This window comes from Microtus oregoni, unplaced genomic scaffold, assembly GCF_018167655.1.
Source record: "Microtus oregoni isolate MIOR12 unplaced genomic scaffold, Mior012 000040F_ref0000088, whole genome shotgun sequence".
In the NCBI taxonomy this organism is placed as follows: Eukaryota; Metazoa; Chordata; class Mammalia; order Rodentia; family Cricetidae; genus Microtus; species Microtus oregoni.
The window spans coordinates 16,936,945-16,953,166 of NW_024543207.1; the positions used below are offsets into that span (position 1 = coordinate 16,936,945).

The 16,222-nt window shown below is 42.6% G+C and overlaps 1 protein-coding gene across 4 annotated transcripts in view; it reads left to right on the forward strand.

Annotated features, from left to right (window-relative positions):
* Sema5a (semaphorin 5A) overlaps window positions 1-14,224 on the forward strand; it is a 432,322-nt gene extending 418,098 nt beyond the window's left edge. For all 4 annotated transcript variants that reach the window (XM_041632016.1, XM_041632019.1, XM_041632017.1 and 1 more), the window contains 3 exons: window positions 1,142-1,189; window positions 4,169-4,380; window positions 7,099-14,224. In XM_041632016.1, coding sequence (XP_041487950.1) covers window positions 1,142-1,189; window positions 4,169-4,380; window positions 7,099-7,218 — 380 coding nt within the window. In that variant the 3' untranslated portion in view covers window positions 7,219-14,224. The remainder of the gene's footprint in view (window positions 1-1,141; window positions 1,190-4,168; window positions 4,381-7,098) is intronic.
* Window positions 14,225-16,222: the final 1,998 nt, after the last annotated feature.

The window sequence follows — 16,222 nt, forward strand, 5'->3', positions numbered from 1 at the left end:
GGTGACTGGAATATAAATTCACATGTAACCGCAGATTTAGACTGGAATTTAACACAATGTCTTATATAATTTATTGATGCTAATGGAGTGTGAGGATTTTACTACAAAAACTGCAAACTGGTTGCTTGTTTTAATATCAGCATAAATACTTATTATGGCAATGTTTTGTATGTGTCTGCACAGCGAAAGTGGTCATTGTCTTTCCGTAACTCTCAATATACTTGGGAACATGATGCCTGTCATTAATATTGCCTTGAAAAACAGGTTACCAGTTCCTTTTGCTACAGCCTTTTTTTTTAATGAGGAATCAACATTTAGTTATCACAGGGGACCATTAGTTATTGCAATGACCCTGTCCAGTGGTTTCTACTTATGTCTACAGCCCTGAACACAACCTCCCTTCCTCTGTGGGGCATAATATAGACTAAAGCCAAGACCAAACTGGTGGGGAGAAATAATGAGATTAAATTACGGAAGCACAGTTTATGCGTTTCTTTTTACGCAGAACCGTTAGCTTTAGAATACCCTTAGAAGGTGCCTCAGCCACATACAGCCTACGAGTGATGCTGCTTTCTGTTTAACATACTTTCAATCTTTGTTATCTGATGAAAAATACCTGTGGAAGAGTCTGGTGTTTCCAAACACCTGGAGTGTCTCCATACTCGGAAGACTGCCATGTTGTTCATGTCCTGTTTGTATCACATGATCATAGTATCACATGAGGCACAGGAAGAGAGTACCTTGGCTTCTGAGTAGAGTTTTCCTTGAGCTCTGATGGTTCAGCCTTGATTTCATAAAGGATGCAACACCAGAAAAACAATACAGGGCACCGTGATCGGGGCTCCCTGGGATGGGGCATGCCATAGCAGAAATCAATACTTCCTCTTGTTTCAAGCCTGAGGGACCATGGCATTTCCTTTTTCTGGTATTGAATACCATACCCTCGTAGTCAGGGTAACAAAGCCAAATCCTCCTCAGGTTTATTAAAACAAGAAACAGTCAATGCTTTTGATAATTAGCCAAACTTTTGAACCTTAGATTCATATTGAATTCAAAATCATTAGTGTTTGAAATGAAGCATGGATATGAACTTGCCTCCCAACTCATTTGTGAATAGTGATTGCATTTTCTGTTTTTCCAGAAGTGTCTGTGGCAAGATCCAGCAGTGTGGAAGAGAAAAGGTGTGGAGGTGAGTTTTCCTGTTTAGAAGAGCTCTTTCTGGAACTTGGACATATTGAAACCTCTCTTTTCCCAGGATGCTCTGCTGTTGGATATGGGTGGCTGGTCAGGGAAGTCTCTGAGTATATGGGTCATGATCTGCAGACACACCACTAAATGCTTCTAGAAACAGATGTGTCCTATCAGCATCTCACAAGGCTGCCACCATCTACAGCTCTTTGTGTGAGACAGGCTTTCGACATCCGCAATTCCGATCCTAGATGGGAGGCTTAGGACATGGGCTAAGACCACTCAACTCCATGAGCACTGGTTCTGTCCAGAACTAGCCTCTGTAATGATGCTCTCATCAGATTGGGCCAAAGGAGTCAGCATGTCACATTTTGTTGCCATATAAGTGAAGAATAACAGTTTCCGGAGATTTTATATTGGCCATTGTACTAAAAAATCCTAAGCGTCCATTTTAATCGTCATTGTATGGGTAAGAACGACGGAACTCAATGAGATAGGGCTCAAATCCAGATGGGTCATGAGTAGGGGATTCAGGGATAGCATCCTAGCAAAAGAATGCAGCAGGGGTTTTACATTGAAAACCTCCCGAGAAAGGGGCCCAGTAAATCCCTGGGAGATGCATGGGAAGATTCTGCAGCAGCCATGTCTGGGTCATACTATTGGGCAGCATCAGAATCTCAGGCTATAGCTGATAGGTTTAATATAGCTGATTATATAGCATGAATGTTTGCAAGTATAGAGAAACATTATAGATGTCTTATCTCCATGATTACTAATCAATCAAATGTTGCACAGAAAGCTGTTCAACTGAACCAACTGGGTGTTTGATCTCTAGTCTAGCTTTATTGTTCAAAAACCAAGAAAAAATAAATTAATAGTAGAATTAGTAGGAGAACATGTCTTCCACCAAGACTAATGACCTGACCTCCATCCCAAGGTCCTGTGTAGTGAAGAAAGCGAACTGACTCCTGATGTTGTTGTTTGACCTCCATGTACATGCCATACCTGCACATATGTATGAGCATGCACACATGCACACAGACATAGACACACACACACACGCATGCATGCACGCACACAAAGTAAATGTTAAAAAGACAACGCATATATTTAAGGAGGAGCGACAGTGTACAGAACCCCGGGAGATTTAGTAGGCACTATTTCTCCCTTTGCAGAGAATGTGCTCCTATGGAAATCTTCCAGTTTAGCTATTTTTAGTTTCAGGAGACACAAAGACTGAATAATCTTGTCATAAAGATGTCAGCTGGCCACAACTTCCCGGGGCACTTGCAGGAATAATTTATATGACTAATGACGCACATCTGCATACGGAGACCATTGTACATCTTCCATATGCAGCAATGAAATATGAGTTATCAGTGCAGTCGGAAGTATTTTTATCAGTGTGTGGCACTGACTCAGGGGTGTCCTCACAGCTAAAATACAGAAACACGGGAGCGCATGCGAAATCAGCCTTGCTTATCACCACTGCAGCCCCCATCTGCAGTAAAAACAGCATAATTCTAATAGAACCTTAAGACCCTGGTACTAGCGTCCATTGGTAAAGATTAGCAAGTGATCTTTTGACAAGTGTCAGAGCTGGACTGGTGCTAAGATGGAGCTTCGGGTGGGAGTGTGGTGGAGCTACTGAGCTATAGTGAAGGATGTCACTCCATGTCCACACCAAGCTCAGTAGCTCCACCACACTCCTTCTTGGCTCTGAAGTTGAAACTACTGGATGACATTGCATTTCCTGGTAACACATGAGGAGACAGCGAGGGGGTCCTGTGGATGCTCCCTGAGCTGTGAGAACGTGAGGTTAATTACCTGAACAGAGTTAGTCCTCTAGTGCTAGTACAGAGTAGGAGAAAGGGAGTCACCTTCTGCCTTACGTGACTCTAATTTATCTCAGCTCAGAGCCCTGCAGGAAGGCTGAGAACTTCAACAGCAGTGTTTTCCCAACAAACACGGAGGTTTCCAGATGGTAGTTTCTTAGGCATTCTGTAACTCTTGATGCGTTGCCAGGATGCCAATCAAACCATTCGTGTTCTCTAGACACATCGTTGCAGCTCAGTTTTTAGATATCTGTTATCCAAAGCTTGTGAAAAAAAAATTCAAAGAGAATTAATACCTATTAAATAGAAAACAATGGGTCAAAAGAGAATTATTTGTGTCCAGCTACAAGATTATATTGAGTGCCTCTAGCACAAATCCTTTATTTCTTAGAGTAAGACAATTTTTATAAGATCACTAAATGCAAGTTAGAAACAGTGGCCCACAGGCTAACATACAAACTAGAGAGATGGAGGGAGAGAAGAAAGGAGGGAGGGAGGAAGAGAGGGAGGGAGAGAATAAGTCTGTGTGTCATCTCTAGAAAGACACAGCCAAAACTAGAGAAAGAAGAGTGACTTCTGTTATCTTCATAATCTTCAAAAGTTTCTATTATTGAACAAAATTTGTATCTACAAAAATACTATTAATAGCAGAATTCATGTAAATAGAAAACAATTTGAATAAAATGAAACAGAGAATAAGAAACGGCCTGGCTTATAGGAGTAGAGCAACTGAGGGCCCCAATTGAGTTCTCCCTTCGTAGACTGCAGCCATGTTGGATGGATGGATGCTCAGTCTGTTAATGTCCATAGACACACTGACAGAAAACCCTCAGACCAGTGGCCACTGTGTTCTTGAAGGCTCCCTGGGACCTCCAGAAGAAAGCAAATGTGTTTCAGATGTAATACTAACAATGTTCAAGGCATTTGAGGAAATGGTTATAATCCATAAGAACACTAATTTGAACTAGGTTGCTCAGTGTGGAGACGTTTTTACATGCCCTGACGTTTCCAAGAACAAAGCTACTGTGACATCTGTACCTTGGAGTATGCAGCACCTCCTTTCATCTTTTTTTTCGGTCGGGCACTTTGAGGGTCTGGTAGCGTGTTCTTCCTAAGCACAGTATGACACTGGCCCTGTTTCACAGAGTTCAACATGTTCCACATGATGGCCGTGGGACTCAGCAGTTCCATCCTCGGCTGCCTCCTTACCCTGCTTGTCTACACCTACTGCCAGCGGTACCAGCAGCAGTCCCATGATGCAACTGTCATCCACCCTGTCTCCCCTGCTGCTCTCAACAGCAGCATAACTAACCACATCAACAAACTGGAGAAATATGATTCAGTGGAGGCCATCAAGGTAAGGAATGGACACTGACAGCTGTAGCCAGGTAGACCACAAAGGCAGCGAGGTGGTGCTGGGGCTGCCAGCAAGGTTCAGTGGTGGCGGTACTGGTGACAGACAGAGTTGGGGTACCCCAGACCTTTGGGTGCTCTCTGGGGAGTGTAGACAGTCTGTAGGTGTTGGTAGTTCCACTGTGGTACTTGTAGGAAGTCTACAAGTATTGGCTGGATACTCTTGGAGGCGGGGGGGCGGGGGTCTTTGGAGATTCGTTTTTCTCATTTGCCTATTCTTAATGGCTATAAGAGTTTGAAAACAAAAGCAATTATATATAAAATTCTAGGAATAGTAAGTCTTGGACCATGTCCAGCTGTGCCTCATATGTGCTTTTTGCCTTTGAAGAGAGGTCTTCCAGCAAAAACCTCTAACCTAGGACCAAATGAATGACTGAGCAGCCATATAAAGTCCACACTATGGCACTCAGATGTCCATGTCCATCTCAGGAAGACCTGAGTTTCCTTTGACCTCAGTGTACTCCTTTATAAAATGGATATGATAGTGAACAGCTCCATGTAGTTCTGAGGTTTCAGTGACCTTCCTTGAGAGTTAGCATGATAGCTGCTGTTCTTCCTGTGTTTGCACGAGAAGCCGGTGTTATCCTTTAAAGACATCACAGGCTTTGTCTGCTGCACCCAGCTTCTGTTATCTTCTACACTCATGAAGGGAAGTCTCCTAAGCAAAGATTGACTAAGCTTCTGTGTCCCTGTTAAGTTAGTTGTTTCCCATAACCTACTTAGTGAACATTCATATAACCTCTCTCCCTGCCATGATAGCTAACTTTGGAGCATTCTCTTTTATAAGAATATGTATTATGCACCACACGAAGGATCAGGGATCATTTTGGGATGGGGCGGAGGACAAGGAGAAATACTGTGAAATAATGTCTTCTGGCTGCCATGTGGCTATCTGCCGTAATCATGATCTCACCAGATCTGTGTCTACCTGCACGAGATCATGGCATAGATAGGGCGTAGATGATCTCAGAGTCCTACCTTGTCCTGAGGAGCAACTGGTAGTGGGTTGTTGCCATGGAAGAGAGAATCACTATTTACTGAGGATATGGTCCATGGTGGGTTTTCCATGCTCCTGTGGAGATTCCCACACCCGTGAGCATATGGACAGTATTAACCAGACATGGTTGGTTATTAAAAAACAAACATGAAGCTGGGAGAGAGAAATGTTGGGATGAAATGAGAGGAATTGGGGTGGGAAATGGGAGAACAGATACCATACTTCATTGTGTGAGTTTTTTAATGGTATGAAATTTTCCAAAGTAAAGTCTTTGAAAAAGAATACAATGAAATCCACAATTAATTTCATTCAGCTCCATCAGCCTCAGGCAGGAGATTAATGATCCCAGGGCTGCAGCATCCTCGCTCTCTTCTCTGCCACTCAGGCAGAGATGGGGTCGGTTGATTTTTTTTTGTCTGTTTGTTTAAACTCAGCTTGAACCCAAATCCCAGATGTATCAATATCTTCCACCTTTTAGACCCTGAGGACTCACCCATAGTCTATCGAAAATGCGCTATACAGTTGAGAGAAACTTTGCACTGTGGACCTTCTAGACAAAACTACACACCCCTATAGCTTGATGCCAACATGTCAGCATGTCTGTGGTCTCGCAGCTTCAGTCAGCAGCAGGCAGCTGAGCTGGTCTGTGTTCTCGCCTCAGGTGCAATCTCCCACTCTGAGGTGATATTAGAAATGTTGCCGCCATGAGGGAAAGAACCCCAGTGTCTGGCCGTCTGCCTGGTCTACAGTGAATCCTTCAAGCACTTGCTTGGACTAATTATTTGAAGCCACCTTCCACCTACCCTGTGTCATCTTTTGGTCTTCTCAGTATTTACTTTCTAGTTGATATAAGTTAATTCTTTGAAGTTGCATGGGACATTAATGACAGTCCATGAGGGCATCTGTGTCACAGAGGGACACGGTGGACACCTTGTAATGAGCACAGACTGAACAGAGACTATGGCTTTTGTTCAGATACCCTTGTTTAGAAAAGTTCTGTGAAGTCTTGATAAATGCTGATGGGCTTTGGTGGGGGGAAGACTGGTTTCTCTAAGGGCGTGACCCTGCTCCATGCTCCAGTGGATGGCCCCACACCCACTTGTATATAAGCAGCAGAAACTGGAGCCATTGGATTATCTGTTTAAACAATTAAAAATAGGATATTAAAATGAAGGCTTGGGAGGTAGGAATGGGTCTGAGAGGAGAATAGGAAGGGATGCAATGTGAATATGGTTAAAATAAATTTATAAATTTCTCAAAGAATTAGTGAAAATAACATATTAAATGTAGCTCTTTATATAAGTCTAAATGCATATTAGTGTATCCCCAGGTATGGAAAATCACTGCCAGTGTCTATAAATTTGCATGAGTCTGAGAGATTTTCTAGAAATTCAGACTTTGGATTTCTGGTCCTGTCTCCCTCAGTTCCTTCCTGATTAAAGTGCTAAAGTAGGCCAGATGCCCCCGAAGACAGCCAGCCTCCTCCAGTTATCAGCCAAGTCTTCCTTGGGGCAAATGTGCTGAGGAGCCAGTAAATGAGAAGATACTTTCCAAACTAAAAGAGCCTTCAGAGAGAGCTCCAGTTCAGCCCAGCATCTCCCGATTTTATTCTATTGGAAACATCACTTACTGAACTTTCTAAATCTTTTCAAACATATTTTACAGGCATTTAACAAAAACAACTTGATCCTAGAGGAGAGAAACAAATACTTCAGCCCCCATCTCACTGGGAAGACCTATTCCAACGCCTACTTTACAGATCTCAACAATTATGACGACTACTAGCTGCTCTTTCGCTTCTGGCTCCTTGGAAACTCTCTGCTTCTCAAAGCTGTGCTCCATGACTGCCCTTGTTTCTGAGGCTTCAGAGATAAAGTGTGGATCCATTTCAAGTGCATTTCAAGTCAGGACTTTCCCATCGCTACAAAAGACACACACCCCTAGGCACCTACGTGTTGGGCTGTGGCAGTCTGGTCTGCAGCGAACATTTGATTGTTGCTAAGTGAGCCGTGCTGTGAAGTTTCGCATTGTGCTCCTCCCAGACTCTAACTGGTCTCTTATTTCATGAGTTTAATTTCATAAATGTGCCAACCATGTTAGAAAATGTCTTCAGAAATGTAACATCTTCATGCAGGGCTTCGTGATGTTTTAATTTGAAAACAGACAAACAAACAACAAAAAGCCAGGCACTTTATCTGTGAGATCCCTTCCCTCACAGGGTCCATTGTAATTCGAAGAATGAAGATATGACTGTGGCCAACTCTCCCAACCTGGGTTACTCTGTGGGTTCTTGGAAAGAGCTTGCTTGCACTAGAAGTGACTCCTGCCCAGGGAAGACCAGAATCCCGCCTGCCCGGGACCTGCCAAGTTGTGGTTCCCTTGCTGTGGTCTGGGATCCTGACTGTCATCACTGTGCAGCGGACACATGAAAGAGAGAACAGACAGCGAGATAAACAGCAGTGTTCTGCGGTTTGCAGCGAAACTAGCCTTACTCTGATTTTCCGATTCTGTGGCATTCCAGGGAGCTCCTTGCCATGCTATAGGCCTGCAGGCCACCGGCTTGGGCAGTGGGAATGTGCCGAAGAGCCAGTCTTAGCATTGGGGTACACTCCATGCCCTTCTCTCCCTCCCTGTGAAAAAAATTCTTGAGCATTATGATGCCAGTTATGGAAAACTTTGAAAGTACCAAACTGTAATGGAAAGCTACTCTTTATTTTTCTGTGTTATGCAGTGTTGAGTGAACTGATGTTTATTGACAAACATTTTTTTTGTATTCAGCATCTTTGATGTGTTTAATGTACAACAATGGGCCCCTATCAAGAGCATTAAAGGTGTCTAAAACTGTTCTCCTAGACCTTAGCACGGTCACACTGGACTGACACTCCAGTACCCTGGTCCCCTTGTTCGTCCCCTGTTGCCCCCAGTCTGTAGGAGACAGAGGCTCTGGCAACTTTACAGCAGTGCTGTCTTCCTGTGTATCCTGCCTAGCGGGTCCCACTTCTGCCCCGAGGCTGTATCAGTCAAAATGTACCTTGAGAGGTCACAGGCACTCTAGTGACCCTTCTGCTCTCAGTCATGGGGGACTGTTGTAAGACCATTCCTGAGGTCCTCAGAGGAGTAAAGGAGACTCATCAACAGCTGATACAGAGTATATGGGTATTGATTGAATGCTTTTGAAAAGCAAAGACAAACTAGTTTGTGCCCCTAGTCACTATGGCAAAGACCTGAGTAGGCACTCATATGTGTGCTTACGAAAAAATAAACTTTCACATCTATGCAAACGTATAGCATGGGGAGGAGAGATTACAGGGTTTTATGAGTGCGTTTCCCCCTATCAAATATAAAGAAACAATCTCAGAATACGTATAGCATGGGGAGGAGAGATTGCAGGGTTTTATGAGTGTGCTTCCCCCTATCAAATATAAAGAAACAATCTCGGAAAATGTTCCTCAAAAAAGAATCTATGATTAATCACAAATTAGTCTCATATAAACACATTTTTTCAGACATAACTCAATGTTAAGATTGAAATTAAAGCAGCAGATGAGCTCTGGGAGATAGATGTGTCAGGTTGCGAAGAAATGGCAGATGGGAATATCCCAGTGGGACATTGTGTGGCATTTCTCACACTTCTACAGCGGATCCAGCCTCCGTTGCACACACGTTTTTAAAATCCACACTCAACAGATAGATGTGTAGGGTGATTTATTTGTTGTCTCTAGGGTGGATTTCATTCGATGCCTGAATTCATCTCATTACTTTCTTTTAAGAAAAGAATAAATCCTCTTGGTATAGCACTAAATTTTCTTGTTTTAAAAATAAGCTCGCTTCTTGAATATTTCCCTGACTTGAAAGGTCATTTTCTTTCCCCTGGGAAGGAGTATGCAAATATTTTAAGAACTTGTCACTAAACTTGATAGGAAATGCTTTCTCAGTGAACTCCAATCTGGTCTCTATCCATTTGATATAGCAACCCCACCCCGGAATTCTCATATTCAAAATAAGACAGTCTTCTGACATTAGCACTAGCTTTCTAAAGCCTCGTGTTTGGCTCCCTGGTTGTCTACCCCCAACCACCAGGCCTCTGCTCTGATTTAACCAAACAGTTGGAAGAATTGCTTATGAACCCCATGGGCTGTATTCTCTTTTCCCCTCCACATGACTGTTTTTCTGGAACTCTACTGCTGAATGCCGTTTTCCAGACGCAATAGCCTATCACACAGGTGCAGAGGATATGGTTCCAACCTGGAACCTCCTTGTCAAAGTAGATCTGCTCTACCTGGGGACTGTTTGGGATTAGGCTGAAACCTGTGGGTCATAGTTTAAATTCCAGACTGGCTTTCTTGTTTCCTTCCCTCCTCCCTGCTGCAGCTCTCCCTCAGCCCTTCTTGCCTTCCTTAATTCCTTCATTCTTTCCTTGCTTCCTTTTGACCTTTGATGCGAGAAACACATGGAAGAATTAATATTTTTAAGCTACATCTGGCCGAACCTGTTGTCAAATGACATTAATCAACCTATTTTCTAGCATTTGCGTTCAAGTTCGACTGGTTTTCGTTAAGAAACTGGCTTCAGTCGCATGCTTACATACTTTGGAAGTTGGTCCCTATGTTGTTTATGGTCCTCTCTCTGATTAGACCATCGTCAATCCTGCTAAGTGCTGACATTCTGCAGAAAGAAGAATAGAATCTTTGCACACTGCACAGTCTTAGACATTTCCAAATACCCTGGGGACTTTCTTGGAACTAGGGTCTCTGTCACCACTGACTGAAGTTAACTCAGTGAGTTCTAAGGAACTCTGGGACATTTGGTGAAACTGCTACACACACACACACACACACACACACACACACACACACACACAAGCCTCTGTCATCATAGTTCTGGGATTTTTCTTCAAAACTTCCCAACACAAGCTAGGCATCTTTATGGCTATGCCTCTTAAAACTTACTCATGGTACCTAAGCATCTCTGGTCCTGTTTGATACATCAAAACACACATGAAAGTAGATTCTACCTAGAATTAACATTGACTTTGATGGAAGTGAAGTCTGTTTCTTATGTCCATGGTGGAGTTTCAGAGACACTAAAGGAATCGAAGACAAGTCATAAGCAGTCCATGTCTACTACTGAGATGCTTCTGTCACTAGGAAGGTCCAATTCACATCGTCCACTGGGACGCTATTGACGTGCAGGTGATAGTGAAGGATAAAGAAACAGATGTGGATATGAGATGTCACTCTCTTTGAATATGCTGCATAGGCCCTGGTGGGGAGCTGGCCCACAACCAGGTACTGTGGTCCTGACATTTGGACTCTTCTATAATCACAATTCCTGGGTGCATGAGTCTTAGTCAAGGGCATCGTTACCTCCTTAGTTATCTATAAAGGGATGGAAATGGCCAGTTCTGACACCTGTGCCAGCAAATCTCCCACATGAATCTTGCCTCCAATACTGTGGACAGTTTTTCATCAAAGAGGATTTCCCTTGAGGGTCATGTTATTGTGTGATTGAACAGCTCAAAAGATGTTATCCTAAATATGCGTCAGGTTTGCATTTGGTCATTCTGTCAAAATACAGACTGCTGGCATATGAATTCACATATATCCTCATGTTTCACTGTTGAATTTTCTTGTGTTTAGAATAAATCACAAATAGTTCCTCAATAGGTCAAGCCAAATTCTTCATCAATTGTTCCACAGAGACATGAACTTTCTTAGCTTCGAGGTATCCTAGACTCTTCAGTAAGCCTTTCATGTTTTAAGTCACACTTTGGGGTCCACTAAGTTCAGCACTACAGTCTCAATGACAGTTTGGGAACCTCAACCAGAAACACAAGACACCATTTACCAGTGGGCAATATAGTGAACTCGGTCAGCGTCAGATCAAGCTCTTTTTCAAGTGACAGATTAAGCCCGAGTCTCAGAGCCCCAAAAATTACTTGCCATGGAGGTCTCAAAACCTTTGCAAACTTTCTGTTTTCCTGGAGTTCAAGGACAATATTAAACATGCCGAGCTCATCCGTACATTCCTACCCCTTCAGAACTTCATGGAGCATCTAGCGATTTATGTTGATACATCATTGTCATTATTTCAAAACCTGTTAATAGCCATGGGTATCTGATATTATCTATTGTCAAATACTAACGGACGTAGTGAGCATTCTGCTTCTGTGAGAAATGCCTGCGAGATGGGAAAACCTAAGTTAATGGTCTCATGGACCTAAGAGATGCAGCCCAGGGAATGCTGTGTGAGAGATGAATGCCCAGAGCCCAGAGATCATCTATCTCTCCAGCTTAACTTTTCATTTGTTATCATTAATTAAAATGATGGAAGGAGATTTCAAAGCTCTATAAACACCAAGCCAAGGCCTTCAGGTTGTTTCTATGGATAATCTCATGAAACAAAGGGGATGTGTTGCTTTGCAGTTTGCTGCTGTTCCCGTTGGGAAACTGAAACCCTGTGGAAAACAAACAATGTTAAACTATTGACAGAACTTGCAAAACTCACTCTTCTTCGTGGACTTACATTGAAGCTGCATTTACACTGTAATGTTGCATTATCAGAAAGTTGGTCCATGTTATTGAAGCATCAGGAATGGAAACACCTCTCTGGAACAGTTCATATTGCAGAGAATGTGCCGCCTCTTTAACACCAAATTTGAAGCTGATACAAATAGTATATAGTTCATAATGAGAACCCAGCCCCAAAATGTGATCTCACTGAAACCTGACATTCTGCCATCTAAGCTTATTATCCATGACCAGAGCCTGTAGCAGCTCTGCCCCCAAGCAGGCATGCTTTAATGGGGAGGCATTGTACAGGTAACTAAACTAATCAAGGGTGCTACCAGAAAGAGAAAATCGGAGATGGAAATCACTAAAATGTAAGCCCGGCAGGAAAATCTCTACCCTCTCATAATCAGTCAAGAACCTAAGGGCAGTAGGTCAGCCATAATCCTTATCTTTCCCAGTTTCTTGGTAATTTAATACCGGATGGTTCCAGTATTAGATAAATACAAGCAGAAAGCTAAGCCTGGACTCTGATAAACAGAAGCTGTTCTTCCGTCAGGACCTAAAGGAGGCCTGTTGTCAGCAGGAGGTGATTGACTTTCCTTACAAGGTTGCTAGTGCCTTTTAAAAGCTCTGTGCTGTTCCTCTTGGTGATCGAATGTTCCACTCAGAAGCCAAGGGGTTGGTTGTGCACACTTTGAGGAAAAGTACTCTTGTGTGTCTCTTTGAACTCAGGAACAGACAATGAGAGAGAAAAGTCTTATGTCCCAGTGTGGTTTCGCTCTCAGAACAGGATCAAGGAGGTGCCCAGATGAGGTGACTTTATTTCAGCCTGCAAGAAAATCGTTGCTTTAGTTTTTAAATCTTCATGGAAACCTGTTAGATCCTGTCCTGTGGTAGGAAAGTCCACTCACTCGGTGTATGTAGAAGTCACAGTTTGTTTCCTGAGCTCTTCAGGAGAGTAACAGGATAAGGCAAACAGCTGCAGGAGACACAGTGCGGGATGACAACCAACCGGGATGTTATGTGGGCTGCTTTATTTTTCAACTCCAATATCAGAACTGTTCAAAAATTTAATAAACTTTATACTTTCAACATGGGTTTAAAATGTTAGTACTGTCTTCTACGTCAAGTTGACCGCTTATCTCTTACACGGTGACTAGGGACTGTCATCCAGTTTCGAGATCTGAAAAACGTACACAGTGAAAGCCTCTGGCCACTGACTCAACATGATGCTCACCTCATCTGTCAATAAGACACACCAGCTTGTCCCAGTGTAAGATTCTGCAAACGTGTCACCAAAGCCTGTGCTACCCGATTTGATCTGACTTTATGCCTGCTATGCTTTACCCCCTTGCCTGATCTGTGATACAGAATAAAGCTGTTGGGATTGTCTCATTTCCCACTCACGGCAATTTTTCCTAGGCCAACTTCAGCCCTTGGTAAGCTTGCAGACTGTTATAGGTCTTAGGATTTAAACGTCAAAGGCAGTCTATGTTAGCTACTCCAGAGCCATTTTAAGAGTGAAGTCGGTCTGCATATCCCTGTCAGTTCCCTGAGGAAAAAGCAGCTTGAGTCTGGTGGCGATGCACCTGGCTGGTGGCTGTTTTCTCCCCTAAACATTGGACAACCCATACTTCTCATCCTTCTGTCTGGCTGTCAGTATTTCCCCTGGACTCTGGGTAGACATGGGCACAGACAGGAAGTTTCCTGCGGTCATCGTCTCTTTGCTTCCCTCACTGACACACTGGTTTGATGTTCTCTCTCAGAGCCGGCCATCCTTGCCTCCAATTGGTACTTGATGACACCTGGCAGAGATCTTGTTTTAAGAAATCAGCTTAAGTCCCTAATTGTGTCAGCCCAGGCAGGGAACTCATTCTGTCTGTCACTGAACCAATTATGAATGTCCCAAAAATCAGCCAAAACCAACTCCCACCTGTCTAACTAACCAAACATATTAGTAAAGTGAAACTTACACTTATCACAGCAGTGGAAAAGTCCCCTAGGCTCAGTCCCAGTAGCTGTGTCTCTCCTTCTTCATCTCTTAACAATGAAGTCATAAAATGGTTCTGCATATTGCCAAGAGCATAGTACTTCCTTCCTAGAACCCCCTCCCAATCCCGCTCGTCATCTCTCTGCCAACATTTTATGGAAACTAAGAGAATCATAATTATGTACAGATAAATTGTATTATATTTTTTGTACTTGATGTTTTGTGTAAATAGTTTGGCTCATTCAGTTGTATGTGAGTATTGAAATAAACTCTGCCATTTAGGAAACGATTCATGTCATCTTTCTTTCCAGTCTCCTACAATGTGGTAAGGCTCTGGGAGGACCATGTTTCATCAGAAGAGAGGTGTGGGAAACCTGCTGGGGAACCTGCACAGCATACTTGTTTGGTCTGCTTCTCAGGCCTCTTGTCTGCAGCACAGAGCAGAACCACACAGACTCACGCAGATATGCTAACCAACTTTTATCAGTGCCCCTGTGGGAAATATGAGCTGTGTGGTGAGGAAAGCCAATCGAGTTCTCTGTTTAAAGGGTGAGCATCAGGTGTTGACTGTGATGGATGTATCCAGTGGTTGGCTCATCCTCCCTAGAACACTTCAGCTGCTACTCGCTGCTGCCTAACAAGGTTTTTCCTGAATGAAATACAGTCAGCATAAACATAACTGGATAGCCATATTTCAATATCAGTACAATATTTCAGTATATTTATCAATGTATTTAAAATATATGCGGTATTTATGCATCTTACATATACACATATGGTATGCACTCATAAACAGCCATAGCTCCAATTATTTTGTATATACATATATGCATATGTTTCAATGGATCCAAAACCCCAGTATACCGTGGTTAATATAGAGGTCAAATATTAATATAATAGAATAAAGCTATATAAACTTAAGCTGGCAATAGTTACAAAGACTAAACTGTTTGGACCCCAAGTAATAAAATATTCAAATATTTGAAGCAACCCATGAAGAATTTCTATTTAGCTATTAGTTTTAAAATTAGGAAAAATTTACTGTTGCTCAATTTTCCTTTTTCATTTTTGTTAGCATTCTTGATCTCCATGATATATATTCTGATATATATATAGTCTCACACTGCTCATGTATGAACATCCTCTCTGAATTTTCTTTATTTGATCTTTAAAAAATAAAGTTGAAGTGGGATTTAAATGACTGCACCTCTTAGAAATTTATAATGTGATTTTCTATTTAAAGTGTCTCTTCTGGCCAGTTGGAAAAGAATGGCAGAAATGATTGAATGCATTGACTCCACCGTTCTAAACAGTTGATGGAAGAGGAAATTAACCTCAGAATAATCTCGGGAAATATCATTTCCTGAAGTTATTGTTTTTAAGTGGTGCTTTTATTAAATCATAGAGAAAATGAGGCCTGAAAGTGAGTTCTCTCATTAATTTGCTTTTTATAATTTCCCTTGAAGCTTTTACCCGATTTCAGCAACCCCAGAGCTAGGAGCAGAGTCACAGGTAGCCTTTGGAAAGTACAGTCTGGGTGTTACAATCAGATAAGGACCAAGGAAACTTTAAGATATTCCATGTTAAGCTTTTCCCCATACAATCAGCCAGAACTCCCAGGAAATCTCTAGTATCAAGGAATGCTACTCAAGTTTTAAAACAGAGCCTTAGCCCCCCGAACTGTGGTTTTTAATTACATGCAGGCTTGTGCAAGTCAGGTATTTGTGAAGGTCTGCTTTCGGATTGCTTGGATTTTCTTTGCAAGCGACATGAAGTTAAAAGCACTCTTTCTGGTTTCCTATCCCTTCCCTTTCTTCTCCACCTGAGAATTGTTCAGTCACTTCTCTCCTGTTTGTATATGCACAGCACATGATCATTTTGAGCCTCTCCAGAAGCCATCCATCCCGAGGTGGTCGGCTCTCTCTTACTCAGAGAGAAGAGTGGTAATGGAAATGGCATGATCGTGGTCTGGAAGCTGTCAGGACTATATATGAGTATATATTCAATTGAGTAGTTCTTCTGAGAATAGATTTCAGACAACCCACAGCTCACAAGGCTCCTGCACCCAGAACCACACTAAACAAAGTTATCTTGGGATGGACAGGTAGAGGCTAAATCTTCATCCCTTCCAAATGAGAGAAAGATGCTGAGGACCATGACCAAGTATCACCATTGCTCCAGTCCAGTCTGGAAACTCCTACTACGAATGCTGCTTTGTGCTCTCACCTTTTCCTCTCCCGATTTCCCCTCGATCAAAACGTGCTTCCACACCCTATCTGAGAATGCC